Here is a 26,159-nt window from a genome sequence, read left to right on the forward strand (position 1 = left end):
TGAATCTCAGCCACGGTTCCGTACCTGGGAATGCAGTTTGACATGCTACCTGGTGCTAGAGAGTAGAGATCCTTATAATGCCTATGCTCTGTGGGTTCGATTCTCTCACAAGTAGAACACGTCAAGAAGGCCCACATAATGAATAAATTCACTCTGTTAAAATCCTTAGAATGAGTCACATTTGTTGCTCCAGAATGAACCAACCTTAAGATGCGACAAGATGCTTGATAAGGAATGAACCTCAGTATCATGATGCGTTCCTCGTAGTAGTTATGCCATCGAACCACGTCAAAAAACTCTTTGTGCTTTGAAAGCAAGCATATGGTTATTTGCACAAAAAGGAAACATATGGCCATATGAGTACGTTTATAATTTGTATGCTTTGAAAACTCGATCAAAGCTTTCCTTGCAAGTTTCCTTAGCCAACCCTTCTTATTTATCCTAGGGATATACTTTACTATGAGTACCAAGCTTCATTGAGGCCTTAATTTTGAAAAAAATAATCAAACTTTTCAGTTTCAAAAAATTCTAAAACTATACACATGCATACAAAGATGTAATGTGTATGTGTGTAAAATTTCAGAATGAAATACCTTGAATTGCAAGCTGCACCAAAAAAACAAAATCATGGACTTTGAGGATGAACGATACGTATGCTAAAAAGGCACAGATTTGTTTTATAGGAAAGAAGAGGAAACGTAAGAGGTAAACAATACAACAAACATATGTCATTTCTTCGCAAACTTCACATCCGAGTTGAACACTCGACCATGTATGTTACCATGCTCGATTATAGGAAAGAAGAGGAAGCATAAGAGGTAACCAATATAACAAACAGACTACAAAGCTGAAATGGTGGTGAAGCTTAGTGGTGTTATGTTTAGGAAATTGCTTGGCGCTCTCTTCGGTCGAACCTTGCAAGAAAGAGAACAAAAGCTCTTCTAAATTCTCTTCTCACCTAAAACCATTACGTAAGTCCAACATGAATAGTTCTTACATGGGTGTAAAATGCCAAAAAGAACTTGTACAATAACAAACATTTACATTTTACACTTTACAGCGTTCTTGTCAGGCAAATTCTAACACTTCAGATCAACCTCAGTTGTACATTCCCTTGCATAAGCCGGAAAACATGCCTTGCAGTAAATCAGGATTTATCTATATTCAATTATAAAAGTATTGCTAGTTTGGTGAAATGTCCCTTTGGTGTCTGTCATCTCAAAACTACGAGTCCATCTCTTCAGGTGGTATCTGTGATGGTAGTACAGCATTGATGAAAAGCAGTAGAACGAAGAAAGATGTGTGCTGAACTCAAGAAAGTGACTACCAGAATCTGACATTCTGATATCCTTCAACTCTTCAAGCCGTTAGCTGATAGTTAACGGAGAGAAGCTCCTGACTCTCGACAGCTCCCACTAATGATACTGCAGGATGAGTGCATTATGAGCTACGTTTCAGGAAAATTATCAGCACAGGCAACTTGGCAGAAAGACTGAATTGTCTGAGGCGATTGCCCATTGCTAACTCAATCTTACTTAAATTAAGTAAAAAAAAATGGAGTACATGAGTAATTGATTCTAAACATGACTAATTCATCTGGCCAAATACCCTAAAATACAATGGTGAACATGGGTCCACACACACCTCCTATGAACAGTAACACTTTAAAATAGCAAAAAAATTGAAACAATTCCTTTTTTTTAGGTTAACAAACTTGGTCGACTTCTCTACTCACGTGTGAAGTTTCGTGAAGAAATGACATCGGTAGTATTCTTGGCAAAGAAAACAAAATCAGACCTCCAAATTGCTCGAAAGAAAGTTGAAACACGGTCTTTTTATAGCACAGATTTTGCCTTTATTTTACCTAAAATACCACGGATGGCATTTCTTCGCAAAACTTCACATGTGAGTAGAACACTCAACCATGTATGTGACCAAAAAAAAAAATCAGAATTGTTTGATTTTTTGTACCATTTTTTCGATTTTACTGTTCATAAGGGTGATCGTGTACCCATGCTCCAAAAATCCATGTCTGATATCAGACTGCTTAAACCTAGATCCGATTGGAACTTTTAAGGAACAGATCTCTCGTAATATTTTATCACACTTTTCATCTTGTGTCTTAACATCAAGCATGAGTATAAAGTTAGATTAAATGAAAGGTCGAAGACCAACAAGTTTAACAGGGGCATGATCCAGACATCAGTTTAGACTTCTGAAAGAGACCAACTTTAAGACTACCTTAGGTTGCCACTACTTGATCTGTCAATCAGAAAGCATGCTGCATTTGTAGCCTGATGGTGAAACAGAACTGCTCCTTCCAGAGAACTCCATGTAATATTGTAATCAACAATCCTGTTGGTGCTGCGTTTGGGTTCAGGTTTTCCAAATAGTACATTAGGAAACATATAATGTATTGTTTATACAAATATGTGCAAGAATATGTTTCATAATTGGCGACAAAGATAAGTGTCTTACATGATATATGACTGTCACTTGGTGGCTTCGCTTTACTTTGCACCCTCGTCAGACTTCAATACATCTGCCTACTAAAACTCCAAGGCAACTCAACCAGATCCATAAGCTATCGATAAGCCATAACTCATCTTTTAATCACAACTGAAATGTACCCAGGTCCTGATCATGCCTTGTAAGTTTAATGGTCTTTCCACCAACCCAATGAAGGCGGTAAGAAAGGTCAAGATTATGTAACAGCAGTTTTAGATTATCAGCCTCATCTAGTTCCCTCGTCTTGCTCTGCAAGCCCAGAACGAAAACACATATCAAATGTAACTGCCTTAGATTCAACATGAAGAAAACTGACGAAAACAATAATCGGCAAGTTTGAATGAAATATAACCAGTATTGTATGTTCACAGCCTATTATAGATGATAAAAGAACTGAAGATGACACTTCACATCAAACACAAAATAGAAAAGCAGAAAGCATGAAATGGGAAAGCGACAGAAAATTCTGCTTAAGACTCTTTTAAGTCTTAAATTAACATAACCCTTGCCCTTCTTATAAGTCCCTCCGATCCATATTAGTTGCTGCTCAAATAGATGTATCTAGACGTATTTCACGGTGCCAGATTAATTCACCAATAGATACGTTTTTTGAACACTCATTCATGCGCTAATTATTCTTCACATAAGTGCAGTTTATATACAGTTTGTTCAATTCAATTTCTTACCACCATTTACGATGTAAAAAATGCAAAGAGTTGGTGAACACCAGGTTCCAGAAAATAGCAATAACAGTTTCAAAAGGGTAGTTCGATTCCATAAACAATGGATTTTATCACAATTTCCTTAGAAACATGCATGAGTGTCATTCCAACATATATTCAGTAGATTTTGGAAACAAGTCCAATTCAAATTGGAAGGCTGCCATCTGATTCAGTTTTAGGGCCAGCTTAGGCATTCGCGATCCTGATTGGTGCATTTCAGGATGGACCACAGGATATTAGAACCTGCTTATGACCAGAGTCAGATAATTCAAACCAGGTGGACAAGGGGGCAAAATCTTTTGCAAGGGTGATGTGGTGTAAACAGTCTATCATCCAAATTAGAACCACATGGGATGGGATTATGTCTAAGATATTCAGAGTTGCAATCAGGGTAGTAGGCACACAGACATGAGATGCAACACAGTTGCTTGGGGCAGAAAAGATTTTTACACCTTGTTCATAGAACATTAAGCATTTGCTGTACCTGCAACTGACCAGATTGACAATTACAAAATAAACATGCTTACCAGTATATTCACCAACGCCAAAACAACACGACATAATCAGTGAGAAGAAACTAGTAGAAAATATACCTCTGAATTTTGATGTTTATCATGTCCCAAGATGTTAGAAATAATACTTAGGCGAGCTGAGTTGGGTGAAAATCCTTCCCATGGAGGAACATAGATAAGTTTTGTGCACTGAATAGGAGAAAGGCTTCTGCTTAGCCTCTCCCACCAGGCTGAACCAAGAGACCACCATCTAATCATCAATCCGTTCTCCGAGAAAGCGACAAGGCCCTAGGTAAAAAGGAGTAAAATTACGTCAAAACACTCTGGATTCCCATATATAAGATTTACATCTCAAAAACAAACTATAGCTTAAAGCAAGCAGATTATGTTTGTCATATAGCTCAATCTTTTAGCAAACCTACCACCTTTTTTACTACAAATAGCAACCCATTCACCACTATCCATATTTCATGGAACAGGTATGCCATAACCCCATTTCCATAGGCATAAAATCACAAAGAATACAAATTAAGAAATTGAAGAACCATGTAGCCCTTTAGACAAGAAAATTAGTTTGATATCCCCCAGTAGCTACTGGATAATGATCTATTGGGTAAAGAAGATACCATAATGTTTCCTACGGTCGATAATATGAAAAGCAAAACAATTCAATACCAAATATGCAAGTGACATTTTATGTAGCTAATTTCAGAAGAAATGCTTATCAACATCTATTTGATTATTTTTGCCTGGAGGTAGTATCAAACACACCAAAAATGGCAATATGTAATGTCAGGTTCAATAAAATTTAGTAAATACTTAATACTCAGTTTGGACATGAGTGATATGATTTTTATAGAACCAATGGACTGGAGAAAGAATGAAATATACATATACACTAACGAGTTGAGAGGTAATCTTAGGCCAGCACAAGCTACAAGTGTAATATATTCATATATCATATGTGTATTTATTAAAAGCAGTCTGACTCTGTTATGAAAATAGCAATATCAAACCTCTCCATCTGGTGAGAAACTCAAAGCTGTTATCAGTATGGTTGTTGTTGTATCCGATGGTCCTTTGAGAAAGCTTGGAAGACCTGGTGGTCCACATGCATCGAGAATTCTTATTTTTGTGACACTGCAAACAAAAAAAGGAAAAATGGAGATGATGAAAGTACGAATTAGCATGGCGTCTCTGAGTTCAAATTCATTTTTGGTGAGAACTCACAGTTCTGTATGATCACAAATCACCAATAGTGCTACAAACAATTAATATCATACGTTTCATTTAAAACAAGTTGCGCAGAAATTTTACCTTATTATTTGGGCCTAAAGAAACAAAATACATTTCAAAAGAACTTCAAAATATTCTAATCTCAAGAGAAGTATCAACCGGTAGATTTCATGAGTATACACTATACAATAAACTTTGTGAAGTCAGCATATGCCATTGGTGATGCATAATTTAACAGCTCTATGGTAACAACTTTCTGCAACTTGAAGACTGTACCTTTCTATGTCATAAACACGAATTGTGGCACTGTGAATCTCTCCAATAGCATCACCAACAGCTAATCTTGTCATTGATTCATTGAGAGCAACCATTGGAAATACACGGGCAATTTCTCTTAGAGCCATCATTGAGCTGATAATGCAAGCTTTACGCATTATTAAATTGCTTGGATCCATCGTGTGTAGGATATAGCTGATTGCCTGCACAACAAAGAAATGTTTTTCTTTTGGACATAAGACATTTTAATACATATATAATGTTTGGGCATGACATCTCAGTGTGGTACTAGACAACTTGATAAGAAAAGTTCAAATAAATAGCTGGATCACATAAAAATAAAGCATCTAAACAATATTGGAACATTTCCATGGTCTTCTACTGGAACTTTGCAAACAAACACAAAAAACAGGAATGTACATAGGAGATTTTCCCTTTTTGTAGAAATCACATACTACCAATTTTGCTGCAACTTCAAGAAGCTTCCAACTTGGAACTTAACCAATTCTTAGTGATTACAATAACTCTGTATAAAAAATTTACAATGTGTACAATAAGGAAACAATGCATACCTTGTCAAGATAAGGAGCCAGGGCCTTTGGAGAGCCTCGAAGTACTCGGATGAGAGTTTTGAGCGAGACTACGTGAACAGGTGAATCAGATGAAGTAGCCCAAATTTGACTTTCTATTACACCAAAAAATCCCATTATGTCAGCCATAGCCAAGCTTGGTAGAAGGGTGCCAACTAATGACTCCCTCATTGTAACAGCAACTGCAGTTTTATAGATGACATTGCTAGAAGGTGCACTACTTAGACACTCAATTTGGAAAAGGACGTCACTCAAGAAATGAGTGATGTCAGTCCCCAAACATATTTTCCATGTGCTTTCCATTCCCTCCGCTAGAAGCTCAGCTGCAGTTGAACTGTAACGATCATTCATCGACATAACTAACTTGATTAGTTGATTGACAACCAACTTTGCAAGCTTAACTTTCACAATGCTTGGGTACCAAACAACGAAAGCAGCTGCAACAATGATATTTGATGCCACTGCATCCTGGCTTGTTCCTCCAATCCAAGATAGCCACTCCTGATTTTCAAATGATTCCAGCCATGAGCTTATCTGAGAAGTATCATCATCATCCCTATCAAGATTTTCGTCATCCACCTTGAACTGTCCATAACTAGATACTGAGGCACTCTGCATCTCTGGGATAAGCTTGTCCATATGATCAGATAAAGACAAGTGATCAGGAATTTTATTTCTCTGTACACGGAGGGGTAATGGAACAGAGTGAGGAGCTGAGCAGTGAAATAAGGAGCGGGCAGCCATTCGCACATGTTCAGAAGGATGTTGCCAAAAGCTCACCAGAAGCTGTAAAAATACATATAACTAAGTTACAAAAAGATGGTGGTGCTTTCATGTATTTAGGAAGAAAATATAAGTATGCAGAAGTGCAACAGAATACCAAGACACATTGCTTTGTTTCCTATAATAAATGCTTAAGTGAATTTCTGACAAGTCACAGGGTTACCCTTTATAGGTAGAACAAAAGCAGTTGGTCATTCAAGCCCTTGCGAGAATAGAAGCAAAGCTAGCATACTAACCAAGTGATCAATAGTTTCCAATCAAAGGGAAATTTCAAAATATGCTGACCCCATTCGTCGACGATCTTATGATCTACCAAGGAGTTGTGGAGAACAGTAGAGAGAGGGGTGGTGCCCTAAGAGATCTTGTCAGAGACAATGGAGACACGGTGCTTTACCAGGCTCAAGCCCTCGGATGTGTATTGATGAATGAGAGATTCCAGAGTGTAGATTGGATCTGAGAAAACTAGGTCATGCGAGTATAGCCTCGCGGCTCAAGATGATCTTCAGCGAGGGCCATCGAGACTTCTATATAGGCCTGCTTTCTCCGGTAGCGACGTAACTATCCTCAAGACGATACGATCCAATCCGGTCTTGCATGGTTACAAGGAATATATCTCTTGCAACAATAAGATCCTGGAAATAGTGTGTTCATCCTTATCTCCTCCGAGTTACTAGTTTGGCATGATTGGGTGCAGGCCCCGGGGCTCCCTAGACACTCTTTGGTTGACTCAGTATGTCCACACCCGTAGGGTATAGTCCTCCCATTATGCACCATTTCTCGTTAACACTATCCATCATGTCTCCCCAACAATGATGCATGCTAAGGTGAGTTCAAAAGAATCTAATTTACAGATCATGGCACTACAAATATAAGCTATGATCCAAGCAAATTTCCACCGCAAGGCTAAATAAGGTTTAACTTATAGGTATGAAAATTATAAAACATGGACACGTAGTGCTCCAAATTAATCTGTAAACTGATGCACCTGTATTGTACCAACTGGAATATGTGAAATACAGATGCAACTGTAAGCACACATTTAGCAATATAATAATTGATCCAAATCATGGGCTGGCATTAATCCAAAAGTTTTGTTTCAATTGGCATTCGTATCATACTACAATAAATTCAGCATTGCAAACTATAAAAATACAGAGAATTAGAGATTATAATTTACACATGCAAACTCTAAAAACATGCAGCTCGGAAACGGCACGGAAGCCCTCTTCTGGGAGGACCGATGGATCGCCGGACGGTCCGTCCGCGAGATCGCCCCGCTCCTATACGCGTGCATCCCCAAACGCCGTCACAAACTCCGGACTATTGCGGATGGGCTGGAGGACAACCGTTGGGCGCGAGATATCCAGGGCACGGTTGGCATTCACGAGATCGGGCAATACCTCCAGCTTTGGCACAGGATCGAGGGCACGACCCTCTCTGTCGAGCCCGATCGCCTCATCTAGAGATGGAGCGCAAATGGCGTCTACTCGGCCAAGTCGGCCCACACGGCCACTTTCGCCGGCTCCACGACCTGCGCCGCCTGGAAGCTCACCTGGAAACACTGGGCACCGTCGCGTGTCCGCTTCTTCCACTGGCTCGCCCACCTCGACAGATGTTGGACCGCTGACAGGCTCACCCGCCGTGGGCTGCACCACCTCGCACGGTGCCCCCTATGCGACCAGGCGCCTGAAACCATGCACCACCTCATCCTCGCATGCCCCTTCGCCCGGCAAACCTAGCACGAGACGCTAAGCTGGCTACGGATCCCGTGCACCCCGCCTGACGACGAGCCTTCGCTTCTAGACTGGTGGCAATCGGCGCGGCACTCCACCCCTGCGCCCATGCGCAAAGGCCTCGGTACCGCGACCCTCCTCGTCCCCTGGATGATATGGAAACACCGCAATGACTGCATCTTCAACGGAGCGCGCCCATCTGTGAACACCCTCGTAGCGAAGATCAAGGAAGAAGCTGCCCTTTGGGCAAATGCGGGCGCGCTAGGGCTCAAAGCCATCACCCCCCAGACTTGGGACGTCCATTAGTCCAGTCTCTGTAAACAGCCTCCTAGGAGGAATGTAACCAAATTCTGCCTCTTTACAATGCAATGAAACGCACGCTCTTATGCGTTTTCTCGAAAAAAAACTCTAAAAACATATGTGCTTTATAAAAGGTAATGGATATCGCCATTGTTAAGTATATATGTTGTGTTTGTCTTGTACAGGCCCAGGCCCATAGTCTAGAGTGAGGCCCAGGCCCATGTAAACCTTGTATATATCTCTCTCCTCCTCAATACAAAAAACTGTTCGGTCATTCTCTCTTCCTCACGTTTCCTAACATGGTATCAGACCAGGACCAAACCCTAGTCCCTCTTCCAGCCGCCACCCATGAAATCGACGCCGGTGAGGTGATTCAGGCGGATCTGTCTGGTGAGGAGACATCCACATCACTGCCCCATCCCATCTTCGTCATCAACCTGTAGGAGCTGCTCTCCAGCAGCTCCTCTGTGTGTCCTCACAGCTACTCTGTGAGAATACTTCCCCTGCTCTCCAGCAGTCATCTCTAGCAAGCTCTTGGTGCCTTCCCTGCTTTACAGCAAGCTCCAGGCGTTCCCCCTTCTATCCAGCAAGATCCAGCAAGCTCCACCTTCTATCCAGTGAGATCCAGCTCCTGTTTGTGGCTGTCTGCTGCTCTTCTCTTGTTGCTGCCTGCAGCTGCTATCAGATTGGGTGTTTCCAGCTGCTGGCCGCTCATCACTATGGCAAGAAATGATTTCGGATTTGGTTCTTTGATCATTAGATATCAAGCTTGATGGTTCAAACTACAGGGAATGGGCATTTTCTGCCCGGACTGTCTTGAGGACGGCTGGTTTTGTTTCTCATCTGACAGATGATCCACCTAGTCCAAATGATGATGCAGCAAGGAAGTCTTGGCAAAAGATCGATGATCGTGTGATGGGAGTTTTAATTCTGGGTGTTGAACCCTCACTCCGAATGAGTCTTGAGCATCACACTTCGGCTAAAGAGATATGGAAGTACTTTGAGCAGCGCTACCTTCAGCCCAGCAGTGCACTTCATTTCTCCTTGTTGCAGAATTTACACAACACTCGGCAGCCAGAAGACATGTCCATAGAAGAGTACTATGGAGCTTTCACTCGCATCACTGGGCAGCTAGGTTCCATGGTTCCAAAGGGTAATTCTGGTTGTGAGTCATGTGCAGCAAAGGAAAAGTATGACCATCAGACTCTCATGTTTCAGTTTGTGATGGGTCTCAAGCCAGACTTTGAGAACATTCTGTAACACCCCGGATGTAACTTGCCATATTTGTAACTCCGACTCTTGCCATTTTCGGCTATGTATTATGATATTCCCTCCGTGGTCGGGTTTTGTCTTTCGTTTTGCATCTTGTTCATGTCATGCATCTCATAGCATGTCATCATGCGCATCTCATTTGCATACGTGTTCGTCTCTTGCATCCGAACATTTTCCCCGTTGTCCGTTTTGCAATCCAGCACTCCCACCTCCTCCGGCGCACCCCTCTTGTTTCTTTTCGTGAGCGGGTGTTGAACGTTCTCGGAATGGACCGAGGCTTGTCAAGTGGCCTTGGTATACCACCGGTAGACCACCGGTCAAGTTTCGTTCCATTTGGAGGTCGTTTGGTACTCCAACGGTTAACCGGGCAACCGCAAAGTCCTTTTGTGTGTTGCAGCAAAACCCCTCTCTAAACAGCCCAAAACCCCTCTAAGTCTCTTCCATGTTCTAGGTCGTTCGATCACGATCGTGTGGGCGAAAACCGCACTCCATTTGGAGCCTCCAAGCTCCCTCTACCTATAAAAATACCTCCCCCCTCTAAAAATCTCGGGCAAAAACCACCCTAACCCTAGTCCCCTTCCCCTCTCCGCGGCCGGACGCGTCCGCCGCCGCCGGACGAACCAGCGCCGCCGCGCCCGGCCAACGGGCGCCTGCCACATGGCGTCGTACGCAGCGCCGCCGCGCGAGCCCGCGAGGCCCGCGGGAGGCCCTCCCGGCCCAGATCCCGCGCCTCCGCCCGCTGGGCCCCCGCGCCGCCGCCGCCCTCCGCCGCCGCGGCTCGTCGCTGACCCTGCCGCGCGTGGCCGCCGCTGCCCGCGGGTCGCCGGACCCCGCCGTCGTCGTCCTCCGCCGCGCCCCGCTCTTCCTCCTCCCCGCGGCGCCTCCTCCACCTCCTCTCCGTCCCGTCGCCGGTCGCCCCGTCCTCTGCCCCGGCGAGCCGCTCCGGCGAGCCTCGAGCTCGGGCCCGATCCCGATCCAGTCAAAGCCACGGTTGACTTTTCTCCTCTCCCCGAAATCCTAAGTCCCAGAGATTTGACAGTACATGCTCATGTTCATTGCATCATAACTCTCTGCATATAGATCCGTTTCGCACGTGTAATATATCGAAATGTTCGTCTCGAGATGCTCTTCATTTTGTTCCATTGCACCATGTTCATTTGAGTCCATCTTGATGCCCAAATCTCTGGTGCAAGAGTGCTAGTTGCTGTTATCTGTTGTTACTTATCAGAACTTAGGGTTTTATTATTTTTGTTGCATTTAATCTGTGCATCTTATGGGCATGAGCTCTACATGTGTTTTGTTGTATGCCATGCCATCTTTACATAGGTGTATGCCATGTATTTTTGTGATCTCTGTGGTGACTAGCACAAGCATGCAAACTACGCCTCGTGATGTTTCTGATTTCAGGGACTTAATAGTTTTTCTAAGTCTGTGTCTGCTGTTATTTTGTTGCTATGTATCCATGTGGCTACAGAGAGATCTATGCTCCTTTTGGAGATGTTCAGTAAGGATGTTTTGTAGATATTGTTGTAATTGATCCATTCATGCCCTTGTTTGCAATTATGGAGTGCCATGGCATGACTCAATCTTGCTCTACTTTTGCTATAAAATATTTCTGGCAGATTCTTAACATGATATTCAATTTTGCCAAGCTTGTTGTAGTTGTTTCATACATGCTATGTATTTGCTCTTGCCATGGATAGCTTCATAAACATGCCATCTTGCTGTAGGTATGCTTGTTTTGTCATGCATTGCTTTGTGGTGAGTGCATCAAGCTCACCAAGATGCCTTCATATTATTGTTTCTGCCATGCTCTGTTTTCTGCTAAGTCTGAAACCTGTTAACGAAACTTGCTATGTTTACATGGTTGCCATCATATCTTCTGGTCCTTTTTGGCTTATGGTCAGTAAGGGACTTTTGTCATATGCATTTAGTAGATTCATGCCATGCCTTGTTCTGATATGTTAAGTTCCTGTAGCATGTTGATTTCGTGCTCTGAACATTGCTACCTGATGCTGTTTCAGTCATGTCCAGTAATTTCTCTAAGTCTGTGAACCTATTATCTTTTGCACTTTTGCCATGCTTGTTTGAACCTGCTGTGGTGTGAACTAGCCGTAGCTCAGTGTTCATCTTTTGTCAAGCATCTCCTGTAGATTACTGCCATATGCTTTGTTGCTATGTTGAAGTGTTGTAGCATTGTTACTTGTTGCATTCTAAGTGCTATCATGCTGTTAATCGCAGATTCGTGTCATTCTTGTTTTGCTTGCCATTTGCAAACCGTGCATCCGTTTCCGGTGATCTTTATATCGATTTCGACCGAAATCGTCTCATTTTTCCAGTGGCATGCTTGGTTTGCCAAGTTACTGCCTTGTTCATCATTTTCCTTCCGGAGCACGCATATGCATCGCATATCATATCTTGCATATCATTCATGTTTTGCATCATGTTGCTTGTGCATTTTCCGTGATTGATTATGGTTCCGTTGCTTGTGTTCTTGTTGTGGATAGAGCCGGGAGACGAGGTCGTGAACGAGGAACCTGTTGAGTACGCTTACGAGGATCAAGCTTTCGACAACTCTGAGAACCTTGCAGGCAAGATGACCATACCCTCGAAATCACTTCTATCTTCGCTTTGCTAGTTGTTCGCTCTATTGCCATGCTGCGCTACCTACCACTTGCTATATCATGCCTCCCATATTGCCATGTCAGCCTCTAACCATCCTTTCCTAGCAAACCGTTGTTTGGCTAAGTTACTGCTTTTGCTCAGCCCTTCTTATAGCGCTGCTAGTTGCAGGTGAAGTTGAAGTTGGTTCCATGATGGAACATGGATATGTTGGGATATCACAATATCTCTTATTATATTAATGCATCTATATATTTGGTAAAGGGTGGAAGGCTCGGCCTTATGCCTGGTGTTTTGTTCCACTCTTGCCGCCCTAGTTTCCGTCATACCGGTATTATGTTCCTTGAGTTTGCGTTCCTTACGTGGTTGGGTGATTTATGGGACCCCCTTGACAGTTCGCCTTGAATAAAACTCCTCCAGCAAGGCCCAACCTTGGTTTTACCATTTGACCACCTACCACCTACACTTCCCTTGGGTTTTCGCGAGCCCGAGGGTCATCTTATTTTTAGACCCCCACGGGCCAGTGCTCCTTCGAGTGTTGGTTCGAACCGAGCTGCCTGCGGGGCCACCTTGGGGAAACTTGAGGACTGGTTTTACTCGTAGCTAGTCTCATCCGGTGTTGGCCTGAGAACGAGATATGTGCAGCTCCTATCGGGATTTGTCGGCACATCGGGCGGCTTTGCTGGTCTTGTTTTACCATTGTCGAAATGTCTTGTAAACCGGTATTCCGAGACTGATCGGTCTTTCCGGGAGAAGGTTTATCCTTCGTTGACCGTGAGAGCTTATGATGGGCTAAGTTGGGACACCCCTGCAGGGTATTATCTTTCGAAAGCCGTGCCCGCGGTTATGAGGCAGATGGGAATTTGTTAATGTCCGGTTGTAGAGAACTTGTCACTTGACCCAAGTAAAATACATCAACTGTGTGTGTAGCCGTGATGGTCTCTTCTCGGCGGAGTCCGGGAAGTGAACACGGTTTGAGTTATGAATGACGTAAGTAGGAGTTCAGGATCACTTCTTGGTCATTACTAGATGACGACCGTTCCGTTGCTTCTCTTCTCGCTCTCTTTTGCGTATGTTAGCCACCATAAATGCTTAGTGCCTGCTGCAGTTCCACCTCATTACACCATCCTTTCCTATAAGCTTATATAGTCTTGATCTCGCGGGTGTGAGATTGCTGAGTCCTCGTGACTCACAGATTCTACCAAAACAGTTGCAGGTGTCGACGATGCCAGTGCAGATGATGCAACCGAGCTCAAGTGGGAGTTCGATGAGGAACGTGGTCGTTACTATGTGTCCTTTTCTGATGATCAGTAGTGGAGCCCAGTTGGGACGATCGGGGATCTAGCATTTGGGGTTATCTTATTTTCATATGGATTTTGACCGTAGTCGGTCTATGTGTGTATTTTGGATGATGTATGGATTATATTTATGTATTGTGTGAAGTGGCGATTGTAAGCCAACTCTCGTTATCCCATTCTTGTTCATTACATGGGATTGTGTGAAGATGACCCTTCTTGCGACAAAACCACTATGCGGTTATGCCTCTAAGTCGTGCCTCGACACGTGGGAGATATAGCCGCATCGTGGGCGTTACACATTCGCACTCAATTGCTTGGTCGTACGACTCCTCCCACCTTGACAGAGGCACTTGCTAGCTTGATCGCTGAGGAGACTCGTCTCCGTTCTCTTGGGGCTACTTCTGCGCAGACTCTACACACTAGTGTTCTGGCTTTTCCTCAGCGGCCAGGTGCCTCCAAGGCTACACCTTCAGCTGTCGTCTGCTCGTTCTGCAAGAAGGCAGGACACCACAGAGATGGTTGTTTCAAGCTTCATCCAGAGCTGTTAGCTGAGTTTCAGGCTAGACGGGCCCTCAATCAGCAGTGTCGTGCACCCCAGGCTCCTTATCAGCAGCAAGCGAGGGGTGCTTCTGCATCTGTTCTCTCTCAGCCCGCTGTTGCTGCAACCCAGCCTTGGGTTCTGGACTCTGGAGCTTCTTTCCATGTGACCTCTGATCGCTCTCAGCTTGTGTCTTGCCAGCCAGTGCGGGATGGTGCCTCTGTTCAGACTGCTGATGGTACACCTTGTTCTATTACTCATCAGGGTTCTCTTTGCACATCCAAGTTTTCTGTTCCTGCCATCTCCTTTGCTCCAGAGCTGTCCATGAATCTTATGTCTGTTGGCCAGCTTGCTGATATGAACTACTTTGTTGGTTTTGATGACTCATTTTGTTATGTGCAGGACCGTCAGAGCAAGAGGGTCATTGGAACTGGCCATCGCTGTAGAGGATCCACATCCCTCTACATCCTTGACACCTTACACCTTCCTTCAGCTTCCACCACATCCGCGTTCCGGATGGCTGCATCAACATCAAGATCCACTTCGTCGTTTTCTTTTGCCCAGTGGCACCATCGCTTAGGTCACTTGTGTGGTTCTCGTTTATCTACCCTTGTTCGACAAGGTGTTTTGGGTCATGTTTCCATAGATGCTGGTTTACACTGTAAGGGTTGTAAGCTAGGGAAACAAATACAGCTTCCATACTCTTCCAGCACTACTCATTCTAGTCATCCTTTTGATTTAGTGCACTCTGATGTATGGGGTCCTTCCCCCTTTGTTTCGAAAGGTGGCCACAAACATTATGTCATATTTGTTGATGATCACTCTCGACATACTTGGGTCTATTTTATGAAGCATCGTTCTGAGTTGTTTTCTATATATAAGACTTTTGTACATATGGTCCATACTCAGTTTTCCAGTGCTGTTCGTGTTTTTCGTTCTGACTCCGGGGGGGGGGGGGGTATCTATCTACTGCTTTTCGCGAGTTTCTCTCATCTGAGGGTACTCTCCCTCAGCTTTCATGCCCTGGTGCCCATGCTCAGAATGGCGTTGCTGAGCGTAAGCATCGCCATATTGTTGAGACAGCTCGTACCCTTCTGATTTCTTCCTTTGTCCCCACTCATTTTTGGGGTGAAGCTATCCCAACTGCTGTTTATCTTATCAATCTCCAACCTTCTACTCGCCTTGAGGGCAAGTGTCCTGGTGAGGTTTTGTTTGGTTCTCCTCCCACGTATGACCACCTCCGTGTCTTTGGTTGTACTTGTTATGTTCTTTTAGCACCTCGTGAGAGTACCAAGTTGACTGCTCAGTCTGCTCAGTGTGTCTTCCTTGGATATAGTCTTGAACATAAGGGCTACCGTTGCTATGATTCTTCTGCTCGCCGCATTCGCTTTTCTCGCGATGTCACTTTGTTGAGGATCAACCCTTCTTCTATTCCCCTTCCACTAAACCATCATCCTCAACTTCTTTAGAGTCTACCTCGTTTCTTTCACTTCCACCTATCTTTTTAGATGAGTCCATAGCTGAACAACCTTCCTCTGTCCTAACATCAGAACCATCTCCACCACATGTTTCATCTCCTTCCTCACCAGCTCCTTTCTCTCTTCCACTAGCTCCACCTCTAGATAGTCTTCCTTTCCATTACACTCGTCGTTATTCTACTCCTCCAGCCAGTACTTTCCATTACACTCGTCGTTCTAAAGTTCCATGTGACACGCAGTCATCTATGCCTTTGTCTTCTACTCCTCCAGCCAGTACTACTGATCCTTGCACTGACGGCTCTTCTCTAGCAACGCGATACAAAAAGGACTTATATGCAGGGGCTGTTTCTGAGCCTAGTACCTATCAGGAGGCAGTTGTGTCACCTGAGTGGCAACTGGCTATGTCTGAGGAGCTTGCAGCCTTAGAGCGTACTGGTACATGGGATTTGGTACCATTACCTCCTCGTTCAGTCCCTATCACTTGCAAATGGGTGTATAAGGTTAAAACCAAGTCAAATGGTTCTGTGGAAAGCTACAAGGCTCGCCTTGTTGCAAGAAGTTTTCAGCAGTCTCATGGGAAAGATTATGATGAGACGTTTGCTCTTGTTGCTCACAAGACTTCAGTTCAAACTCTAATTGCTGTGGCTGCTACTCGGTCATGGAAAATTTCCCACATGGATGTGAAGAATGCCTTCCTTCATGGTGATTTACATGAGGAAGTATATATGCAGCCACCTCCAGGTGTCAAGGTTCCTTCAGGTCATGTTTGTCGTCTTCGAAAGGCTCTTTATGGGCTTAAGCAAGCCCCTCGTGCCTGGTTTGAGCGGTTCAGTTCTGTGATTCAAGCTGCCGGGTTTTCTCCTAGTGAACATGACCCTGCACTCTTCATTCATACATCTGAGCATGGCCGTACATTGCTTCTACTTTATGTAGATGACATGTTGATCACTAGAGATGATGTTGGGTATATTGATTTTGTTAAGAAAAAATTGAGTGAACAATTCAAGATGTCAGATTTGGGGTCTCTCAGCTATTTTCTCGGGATTGAGGTCAAGCATACTGATGATGGTTACTATATCTCCCAGCAAAAGTACACTCACGATTTGATTCTTCGCTCAGGTCTCACTGACACGCGCATTGCTGCTACACCTATGGAGCTTCATCTGCAGTTGCGTCCTACTGATGGCACTCCTCTTGAGGATCCCTCTCGCTATCGTCACATTGTCGGCAGTCTAGTGTACCTCACAGTGACCAGACCTGACATCGCACATGCAGTCCATATTCTCAGTCAATTTGTCTGTGCTCCCACCTCAGTTCATCATGGTCACCTATTCCGAGTCCTTAGGTATTTAAGGGGAACTACATCTCGCCGCTTGTTCTATGCTAATTCCAGTCAGCTCCAGCTTCATGCTTACTCTGATTCCACTTGGGCGAGTGATCCTATTGATCGTCGCTCGGTCACTGGCTATTGCATATTTCTTGGTACATCTCTCATTGCATGGAAATCAAAGAAGCAAACTGCTGTGTCTCGCTCCAGCGCCGAGGCAGAGCTTAGGGCTCTCTCTACTACTACAGCAGAGATTGTATGGCTTCGCTGGCTATTGGATGATCTTGGTGTCTTATGTCATACACCAACATCTCTTCTTTGTGACAGCACTGCTGCTATTCAGATTGCTAATGATCCAGTCAAGCATGAGTTGACCAAACACATTGGTTTGGATGCCTTTTTCACTCGATCTCATTGTCAACAATCCACTGTCAAGCTACAATATGTCCCATCAGAGCTTCAAGTCGCAGATTTCTTCACCAAGGCACAAACTAGAGATCAGCATAGGTTTCACACTCTCAAACTTGGTGTATCAGATGCTCCTGACCCACCTTAAGTTTGAAGGGGGGGTGTTAAGTATATATGTTGTGTTTGTCTTGTACAGGCCCAGGCCCAGGCCCATAGTCTAGAGTGAGGCCCAGGCCAATGTAAACCTTGTATATATCTCTCTCCTCCTCAATACAGAAAACTGTTCGGTCATTCTCTCTTCCTCACGTTTCCTAACAGCCGTAACCAGGTCTACAGAACATGGCAGTTGCATCTGCTACTAAGGTAATAGATCCGGAAAAGGCAGACTATCTGGAATGCATCTAAGGACATTTATTTGGTCCTGAAGTATCTCTTATGTATGTGAATACAGCTCTAGAATAAACCACAGCACCATTTACACTTATGCATGAACGTCACGGGGGTGGGGGGATCTATTTTGGTGACCCAGTTGGATCTCGAAAGTATGAGAACATGCCAGAATATTTTTATGTGATAACAAATTGTGATGCACCAAGGCCCAAATGTGCACAAACAGCTAAATTTTGTCTTTGTTGCATGCCTTCAAAGGGTTAATACTGTCCTACTCTTGTTCCTAGAGGGATATACACACGGAACTTAACCAGACGGATCAGGTTGAGTCATCTATTTTGGAACGGAGGGAGTATTAATTAAGCCTTCACCTATATGTAGAATATCACCTATTATCAATTATTTCATACAAGCCACTGCAACAACAAAAATATAACTCCACCTTATGTTTTTCTTCACACGATAAAGATAATCAAAGAAATTGCTTTCATAAAAGAAGAATTTCATAAGACTGAAAGAAACAATGTGCAATAAATGTGGTAGAACCTGGAGGGATGGGGGCTTTATATCTGGGACTTTCTCAGCAAAGTGTCTTGTATAAAAAGCTGCCAAGGCACTGCAGCAAGACACACAGCACAGATGAGAAAAATGGAAGACATGAATTTGATGCTATCTTGAAAGTAACAAAGAACCATATTTATCACAACTGTGAAAAGTAACTAAATAGTGCAATGGTATCATATTTGATACGGCAACCAGGAAGTGGTACAATACAAATGCTGATTAAGCAAATTACAATCCAAACATTTGGTGACTTAAGAATCATTGGTTGGATTACTAGTGCAATACAGAGATGCTGAAAACATACCCAAACCCGTTCAAGATTTCCGCACATTTTATTTTTGCAATGTTTTCTTTGTAAAGAAGTTCTTTTCTGCAATGTTCCAGCAAACCAAATGAAAGATGCCAGTCTCACGCTATGCAGAATATGAACCCGTGCGAAATGCAAATGAACAGATGACCCAGTACCTGCCAGCATTTGTACAAGATCGAGATAATGTGATCATGCGTTGGGCAAGAGAAACTATTGACAGCGACCTCATAGCACAAAATTCAGCAGAGGACTTCCAAATCTGAAACAGAAAAATATCATGTTTAGACTTCAAATGTGCTTAAATGCGAAGCAACAATGAAATTAACAGCCCACCTCAAGAGTGGCTTCTTTCCCTGGGAACATCACCGTAAACGAGCCTCTATCCCCTACCACCCCTGTAGCTATATGACAACCTTCTGGCTTGCAAACTTGCATCTCATCCACAAGTAATTTGTCCAGCTCACAATCAACATCCCACAAATGCAGAAAACAGAGACTAAATCGAAGTAATTGCCCTTCCAATGACTCTCTAGATGGGCTATCCATTTCTAGGATCCCAGAGGTATTATTTAAAGCTCCAGGCGGCATAGTTTCTTTGTTAGCATCACCACAAAGATGATCTCTCAACTGCCTATCACTATTGCTGTTTGACATGCCTTGTGCGGACATAATTGCAGTGAGGTCAAATCTCAAACTTGCAATGCCGGGATATGGACATGAGCACTTTATGGGGTACTTTCTTCTTTTGTTTGTTATCTGGGCAGAGCCAGATTTTCCTGAACTATATGCAGAATTATCTCTATCAACTGGAGCTGGTGTCTTCCCCTTCACATCATGCGCAGCAGAGACACTCAAAGCTATGGAATCTGCAGCATTGTGATGGTTCGTTGGTATAGATGAGATGTTCATCCCATTTCTATTTGCAGGAGACTGGGTGCCTTTCAAAATTGGAACAAGTAAGGAAGATGCTGAAGTTGTCCCTCCCAAGATGCCGCCAGTAACTGAATTTTTGGAAATGCCCCTACAGAAGTGTTCAAATACTGATTGAGATGTTGTCCCTCTAATAATTCGGTCTCGAGCACCTGTTTTCACATCCCATATATACAATATGCTGCCCACGTCATTACAAGAGTGCAGACTACGGCATAAACAAGCAATGTACCCTTTTACTCCATCCCAAGCAACCATTGATGGGTAACAAGAATGCCCAGGAAACATCCTCTCGACACGCATGGTTTGAAGAGAAACAAGTGCTACAAGGCCATCTTCTCCAACAGAAACAAAACAATCATCCCAAGGCTGATGAGTCGAAGCTGGTGGTAGTATTATTTGCTTAACCGCCGCAACATGGTGATGCATCACAGAAAGGAGGGAGCCGCCATCAAGATCCCAGACACGAATCGTACAATCCAAACTCCCCGATATGAGTGCTCGTCGAAAGCTTCTAGAGTCAGAGTGGGCATGCATGTGGTGTGCAGCCAAGCAAAGAATTGCTCCCTTGTGCCCCAAGAAAAATCTTTCAGAAATATGTGGGTAAACCCCTCCGCTACCAAATTGTGCGGCTGGCAACAGATTGAGAAATCGGATAACTTCTATGTCACCATTATGGAAACCATAAACTATGGCATATGGAGCATAAGAATCCTCGGAAAGTACCATCGAAGAAGACACGGTCCTTCCATGCTTTCCCGATCCATTGATGTATGCTGAGCACATCTGTGAACTTATTTCCACTCCATTGTCTGAATTGGGTAGTGAATTAGAGAGCTCTGACCTAAATTCTTCTCCCTGAAGACTGCCTTCTCCAAGAACTTTGCTCAAAGGTGGGCTCTCTGTGTTCATTGCAATACTCAAATCTAGTTGATCCATAGACCATATGGAGATGAACGGTTTCCAAAACAAGGAACCACCAATCTTATACGGACGGGATTCCATCCTAATAAGACAGTTGCCCATCTGGCAATATTGAACTACTGGCATTTCTCCCTGCTCGGATGAAATACCAGGAATTTTACATACAGCCTCACACCCAAACAAAGGAGGAGTACCAACAGCAACCTTGTACACCATGGCACCACCATTGCTGCTCCACAACACCAAGCTCCTGACCACAGTGCCATCCTCAGAGTGAGGGCCTCCCCACTCCCCTCCGTGGAGAAAAAACCCTCCAGAAAGGCAGCCCTTGACCCCTGTTTCCTCCTCCTTGCATAGCGAAGTGTTCGCCAGAGACACCTCACCCAGCACGGAACCCTCGACAACGCATTTCAACAAACAGCTCGTCTTCAGCACCAAGGCAACGACCTTCCCGTCGTCCGATAACGCCACGGCCTCCACCGTACCATCCGGCGCCTCTGCAGATGCAAAGCTGGACAAGGAACTCACGCTGAGCCGCCTCGGCGAGTCACCCTCGACGGCCGCGCCCTCCACCACGGGCACCATCTGCGCCCGCCCCTGCGCGTCAGCCAGCACAACACTGACGGCATTGTCATCGCTGCAGACCGTGAGCGCGATCGCCCTCGGGAGCGAGACAGAGAGGGCCCCGAGGAAGGCGGTGTGAAGGACCGTGAGGGTGCGGGCATCGACGACGACAAGTGCAGACACGTGGCGGTGGGCGTGGCCGTCGTCGTGGGGGTGGCAGAGGATCGCGACCCGGGGGTTCGACGAAGCGGAGGAGGAGGTGGTGGGGAGGAGCGCGACGAGGGAAGGGGAGCCGGCCCAGGGCGGGAGCGAGCGGCGGCGGAGGCAGCGGAGGGGGGCGGAGGCGGAGAAGAGGGATATGACGCCGGCAGTGCAGGAGACGAGGAGGGAGGCGGGGGAGGGGAGGGGGCAGAGGGCAGTGATGGCCGCGGCGTGGGCGCAGAGGAGGGAGGAGGGGCGTGGGCAGAAGGGCGGGGAAGGAGGGAGAGGCCAGTGGAGGACGGTGCCGTCGGCGGCGCCGGTGAAGAGCGCGGCGGGGGTGGCCGCGACGGCGGTGATGTGGTGGGAAGGCGGCGACGGCGACCAGAGCGCGGCCACCGAGTGGCACTTCATGGACGGGGAGATCTGGGAGGAGGAGAGTCGACCCGGCGGTGGTCGGCGGATGATCCCAGCCCAGGCGGGTAAACTAGGCTACTGTACGGGGCAAGTCGGCGACTTCTCTTTCGGCGGAACGGCAGACGCTCGTTGTACTGTCAATTGTTTTCTTCTTTAAAAAAAAAATTTTATCCACTGTTTTCTTTGATTTGTCTCAAAAAAATGTTTTCTTTGATAATTTTTTTAGGGGAAATTATTTGATAGTTTTATTAAGATGTTCTTTAACTCATTTCCCCGCGGTGAAACCCCGCCTACAAATAGGACCGGTGCCCCTCCCTCGGCTAACCCTAGCCCTACCTCGCCCCTCCTCTCGCTCTCTTCCCCACGATGCATAGGAGCCGCCTCTCCGCCCCGACGCCTCACTCGTCGGTCGCCCGAGGACGCCGAGCCGACTCCACCGCGGCCACCGGCCGGTCCTCGCCTCGCCGCCGTGTTGTAGAGCCTCTCCGTCGTCTGCCACGCCGCCTGGTGCCAGAAGTTGGAGCCGGGGAGCTCTACAACGCCGGATCCCCTTCGTCATCTTCCTCGGGTCGCCGCCGTCGCCTTCGACTCCGGCCACCGCCCTGCAGCTACTAAGCCACCGAAGGTCCACCTTGTGCCCCCGATGTGAGCACCGCTCCCCTCTCTCACTCCCTTGCTTCTCCCCCAGGCCGTAGCTCACTCTCCGCGTCCTCTCCGCCATTACCGAACCACCACGACTGAACTCACCGGAGCTCATGCTCCCCGTCGTATGGCCGCCTATGGAAGCCCTGGTCATGCCCTAGCGCTGCCCGCTCGTGTAACCGCCGCGGCCTTTCAGTGCCCACCTGCGCTGCTGCCGCTAGTTGCTTCTGCTGCTCATGGCTGCTGCCCTCGCCCGTCGACGCTCGCCGCTGCTTCCGCCGCTGCCTACTGCGCTGCGGCCGCCTCCCGTTGCTGCTAAACGGCTGCCGTCGCTGCGTTCCATCGCAGTCGCTGCTCACTGATGCCCGCTTCGCCTGATCCGCTCACCCCCGCTTGGTGCTCCTCCTGTTGGAGGCCTCACCATGCCCCTGTTTTGCCTTGCATCCGCCCGCGCTCGCTGCCGCACGGCGCTCGTCGCGCCCGACCCCCCCCCCCTCCGACCGCCCTGGCCCGTCGCATCCCGCGCCAGCGCCCCCGCGGCCCTGCCTGCTGCCGCACCGTTCCCGCTGCTGCTGCATGCCACCGCGCCGCGCCCGCCTCGCCCCTCCGCGCTCCCCACGCCGGCGCTCACCGCCGCTTCCCCCACACGCCGCAGCTGCTTCCGCCGCGCCCCACGCCCCACCCACGCGCCGGCCGCGCCCTGCGCGTGCGCCCACGCCCACGCCGGCGTGCTTGCGGCTGGCGCTGCTGCGGCCCTTCCCCGTTGGTCGCCCCTTCCCCGACCTCGCCGGCTGCCGGCGCCCCGCCGGCCTCGCCCCGCGCCCAGGCTGGTTCGGCCTCCACGGGCGCCCGCTGCCCGTTAACCGCGACCGGTTGGCCCTATGGGCCACTGGCATACGGGCCCCACCGGCCCCCTTTTTCCAAAAAAATGTGTTTTAAAAAATATTAATTAAAATAATTAATTAATTAATTAAACGCTTAATTAAATTAATTAAATTGGTTTAGTTAAACTAACCAATTTGTTAGCCTAATTAATCTCTAGTTAGTTAGATGAGTAGATGACAGGGGGGGCCCACCCCATGTTGACCAGTCAAACATTGACTGTTCAACTAGGACCCCCTGGCCCACCTATCAGCCACTGGGTACAGTTCTGTGTACCCTGTGCTGGGCGCATCTAGTATTTTAGCATTTATTTTTGAATTATTAATAATTTCAGAATATTGCTAAAACTTTAGAAAATAATCCGTAACTCGGATGAAAAAGTTTTATACATGAAAGTTGCTCAGAAAAATATGGCGAATCGGAATACGCTCTCCGTTCATCCGTCACGTGCCCCTAGCATAGCGAACATCGAACTTTTCCCCTCCGGTTCATCTGTCTGAAAATGCCTAACTCCGGGAAAACTTTCCGGATGTTATTCCCCTTCGCCGGTATCGTGTAGCACCGCGTTAGAACACCCCTAGCCCTGCGTGTTATCGCCGTCATGCATCTGTGTTGCATCTGTTTGCATTATATTTACTGTTTCTTCCCCCTCTTCTCTCCGGTAGACCCCGAGACCGCTGTTGATATCCCTGTGATCGACTACGTCGACGACGACCCTTCTTCCCTTTCAGCGGAGCTTCCAGGCAAGCCCCCCCTTTTATCATCCCGATATCGCCCATTCCATTCTCTCATGCTTGCATTAGATTTTGCTACTGTAATTGATTGCTCCTATTCTGATGCATAGCCTGCTTTTGTACCTGCTATTGTTACCTACCTGCTTATCCTAAACTGCTTAGTATAGGTTGGTTAGAGATCCATCAGTGACCACCACCTTGTCCTTGTTGCCCCTGCTTCATCATCGACGACTCGATCAACGTGATCGATGATACGTCCATTTTGCATCATGCTTTTATATCGATATTTATTGCATTATGGGCTGTTATTACACGTTATGTCACAATACTTATGCCTATTCTCTCTTATTTTACAAGGTTTACATGAAGAGGGAGAATGCCGGCAGCTGGAATTCTGGGCTGGAAAAGGAGCAAATATTAGAGACCTAGTCTGCACAGCTCCAAAAGTCCTGAAACTTCACGGAAGTTATTTTTGGATTTAATAAAAAATACTGGCGAAAGAATCTACCAGAGGGGGCCCACACCCTGGCCACAAGGGTGGGGGCGCACCCTACCCCCTGGGCGCGCCCCCTGCCTCGTGGGCCCCCTGGCAGGCCTCTGGTGCCCATCTTCTGCTATATGAAGCCTTTTACCCTGGAAAAATTCATAAGCAAGCTTTCGCGAAGAAACTCCGCCGCCACGAGGCGGAACCTTGGCGGAACCAATCTAGGGCTCCAGCAGAGCTGTTCTACCGGGGAAACTTCCCTCCAATAGGGGGAAATCATCGCCATCGTCATCACCAACGATCCTCTCATCGGGAGGGGGTCAATCTCCATCAACATCTTCACCAGCACCATCTCCTCTAAAACCCTAGTTCATCTCTTGTATCCAATCTTTGTCCCTAAGCCTCAGATTGGTACATGTGGGTTGCTAGTAGTGTTGATTACTCCTTGTAGTTGATGCTAGTTGGTTTATTTGGTGGAAGATCATATGTTCAGATTCTATATGCATATTAATACCCCTCTGATTATGAACACGAATATGATTTGTGAGTAGTTACGTTTGTTCCTGAGGACATGGGAGAAGTCTTGCTATAAGTAGTCATGTGAGTTTGGTATTTGTTCGATATTTTGATGAGATGTATGTTGTCTTTCCTCTAGTGGTGTTATGTGAACGTCGACTACATGCCACTTCACCATTGTTTGGGCCTAGAGGAAGGCATTGGAAAGTAATAAGTAGATGATGGGTTGGTAGAGTGATAGAAGCTTAAACCCTAGTTTATGAGTTGCTTCGTAAGGGGTTGATTTGGATCCATATGTTTCATGCTATGGTTAGGTTTACCTTAATACTTCTCTTGTAGTTGCAGATGCTTGCAATAGGGGTTAATCATAAGTGGGATGCTTGTCCAAGAAAGGACAGCACCCAAGCACCGGTCCACCCACATACCAAATTATCAAAGTAACGAACGCGAATCATATGAGCATGATGAAAACTAGCTTGACGATAATTCCCATGTGTCCTCAGGAGCGCTTTTCTCTATATAAGAGTTTGTCCAGGCTTGTCCTTTGCTACAAAAAGGATTGCGCCATCTTGCTGCACCTTATTTACTTTCATTACTTGTTACCCGTTACAAATTACCTTATCACAAAACTATCTGTTACCGACAATTTCAGTGCTTGCAGAGAATACCTTACTGAAAACCGCGTATCATTTCCTTCTGCTCCTCGTTGGGTTCGACACTCTTACTTATCGAAAGGACTATGATAGATCCCCTATACTCGTCGGTCATCAAGACTCTTTTCTGGCGCCGTTGTCGGGGAATGAAGCGCCTTTGGTAGGTGGAATTTGGTAAGGAAAATTTTATATAGTGTGCTGAAATTTACTATCACTTGTTACTATGGAAAGTAATCCTTTGAGGGGCTTGTTCGTGGTATCTTCACCCCGACCAGTAGAGCAAAGAGTTGCTCCTCAACCTACTGAACCTACTGAAAATGTTCACTTTGAAATTCCTTCGGGTATGAT

The 26,159-nt window shown here is 46.0% G+C and overlaps 1 protein-coding gene and 1 long non-coding RNA gene across 2 annotated transcripts; one reads left to right on the forward strand and one right to left on the reverse strand.

Annotated features, from left to right (window-relative positions):
* Positions 1-932: 932 nt before the first annotated feature.
* On the reverse strand, positions 933-22,007 carry LOC123167451 (uncharacterized). Its single transcript, XM_044585293.1, has 10 exons — positions 19,201-22,007; positions 19,023-19,126; positions 18,540-18,609; positions 5,827-6,630; positions 5,255-5,457; positions 4,759-4,882; positions 3,824-4,030; positions 2,479-2,757; positions 2,242-2,364; positions 933-1,424 (listed from the first exon to the last, which is right to left on the reverse strand). Exons 1-8 carry the CDS (start codon positions 21,895-21,897, stop codon positions 2,614-2,616), a joined length of 4,353 nt encoding a protein of 1,450 aa, XP_044441228.1. The 5' UTR covers positions 21,898-22,007; the 3' UTR covers positions 933-1,424; positions 2,242-2,364; positions 2,479-2,613.
* LOC123167452 (uncharacterized) lies at positions 14,464-15,266 on the forward strand. The gene is made up of 2 exons (XR_006483931.1): positions 14,464-14,628; positions 14,793-15,266. It is a non-coding gene; the product is annotated as an uncharacterized lncRNA (long non-coding RNA).
* Positions 22,008-26,159: the final 4,152 nt, after the last annotated feature.

The sequence above is a fragment of the Triticum aestivum genome, chromosome 7D (assembly GCF_018294505.1).
Source record: "Triticum aestivum cultivar Chinese Spring chromosome 7D, IWGSC CS RefSeq v2.1, whole genome shotgun sequence".
In the NCBI taxonomy this organism is placed as follows: Eukaryota; Viridiplantae; Streptophyta; class Magnoliopsida; order Poales; family Poaceae; genus Triticum; species Triticum aestivum.

Coding starts and splice junctions, on each gene's coding strand:
- LOC123167451 (XM_044585293.1), bottom strand. CDS start 21,897: ATGAAGTGCCACTCGGTGGCCGCGCTCTGGTCGCCGTCGCCGCCTTCC. Junction 19,127..19,200: donor GGAAAGAAGCCACTCTTGAG/GTGGGCTGTTAA, acceptor TTTCTGTTTCAG/ATTTGGAAGTCCTCTGCTGA. Junction 6,631..18,539: donor TAAAGCCCCCATCCCTCCAG/GTTCTACCACAT, acceptor GTATTTTTACAG/CTTCTGGTGAGCTTTTGGCA.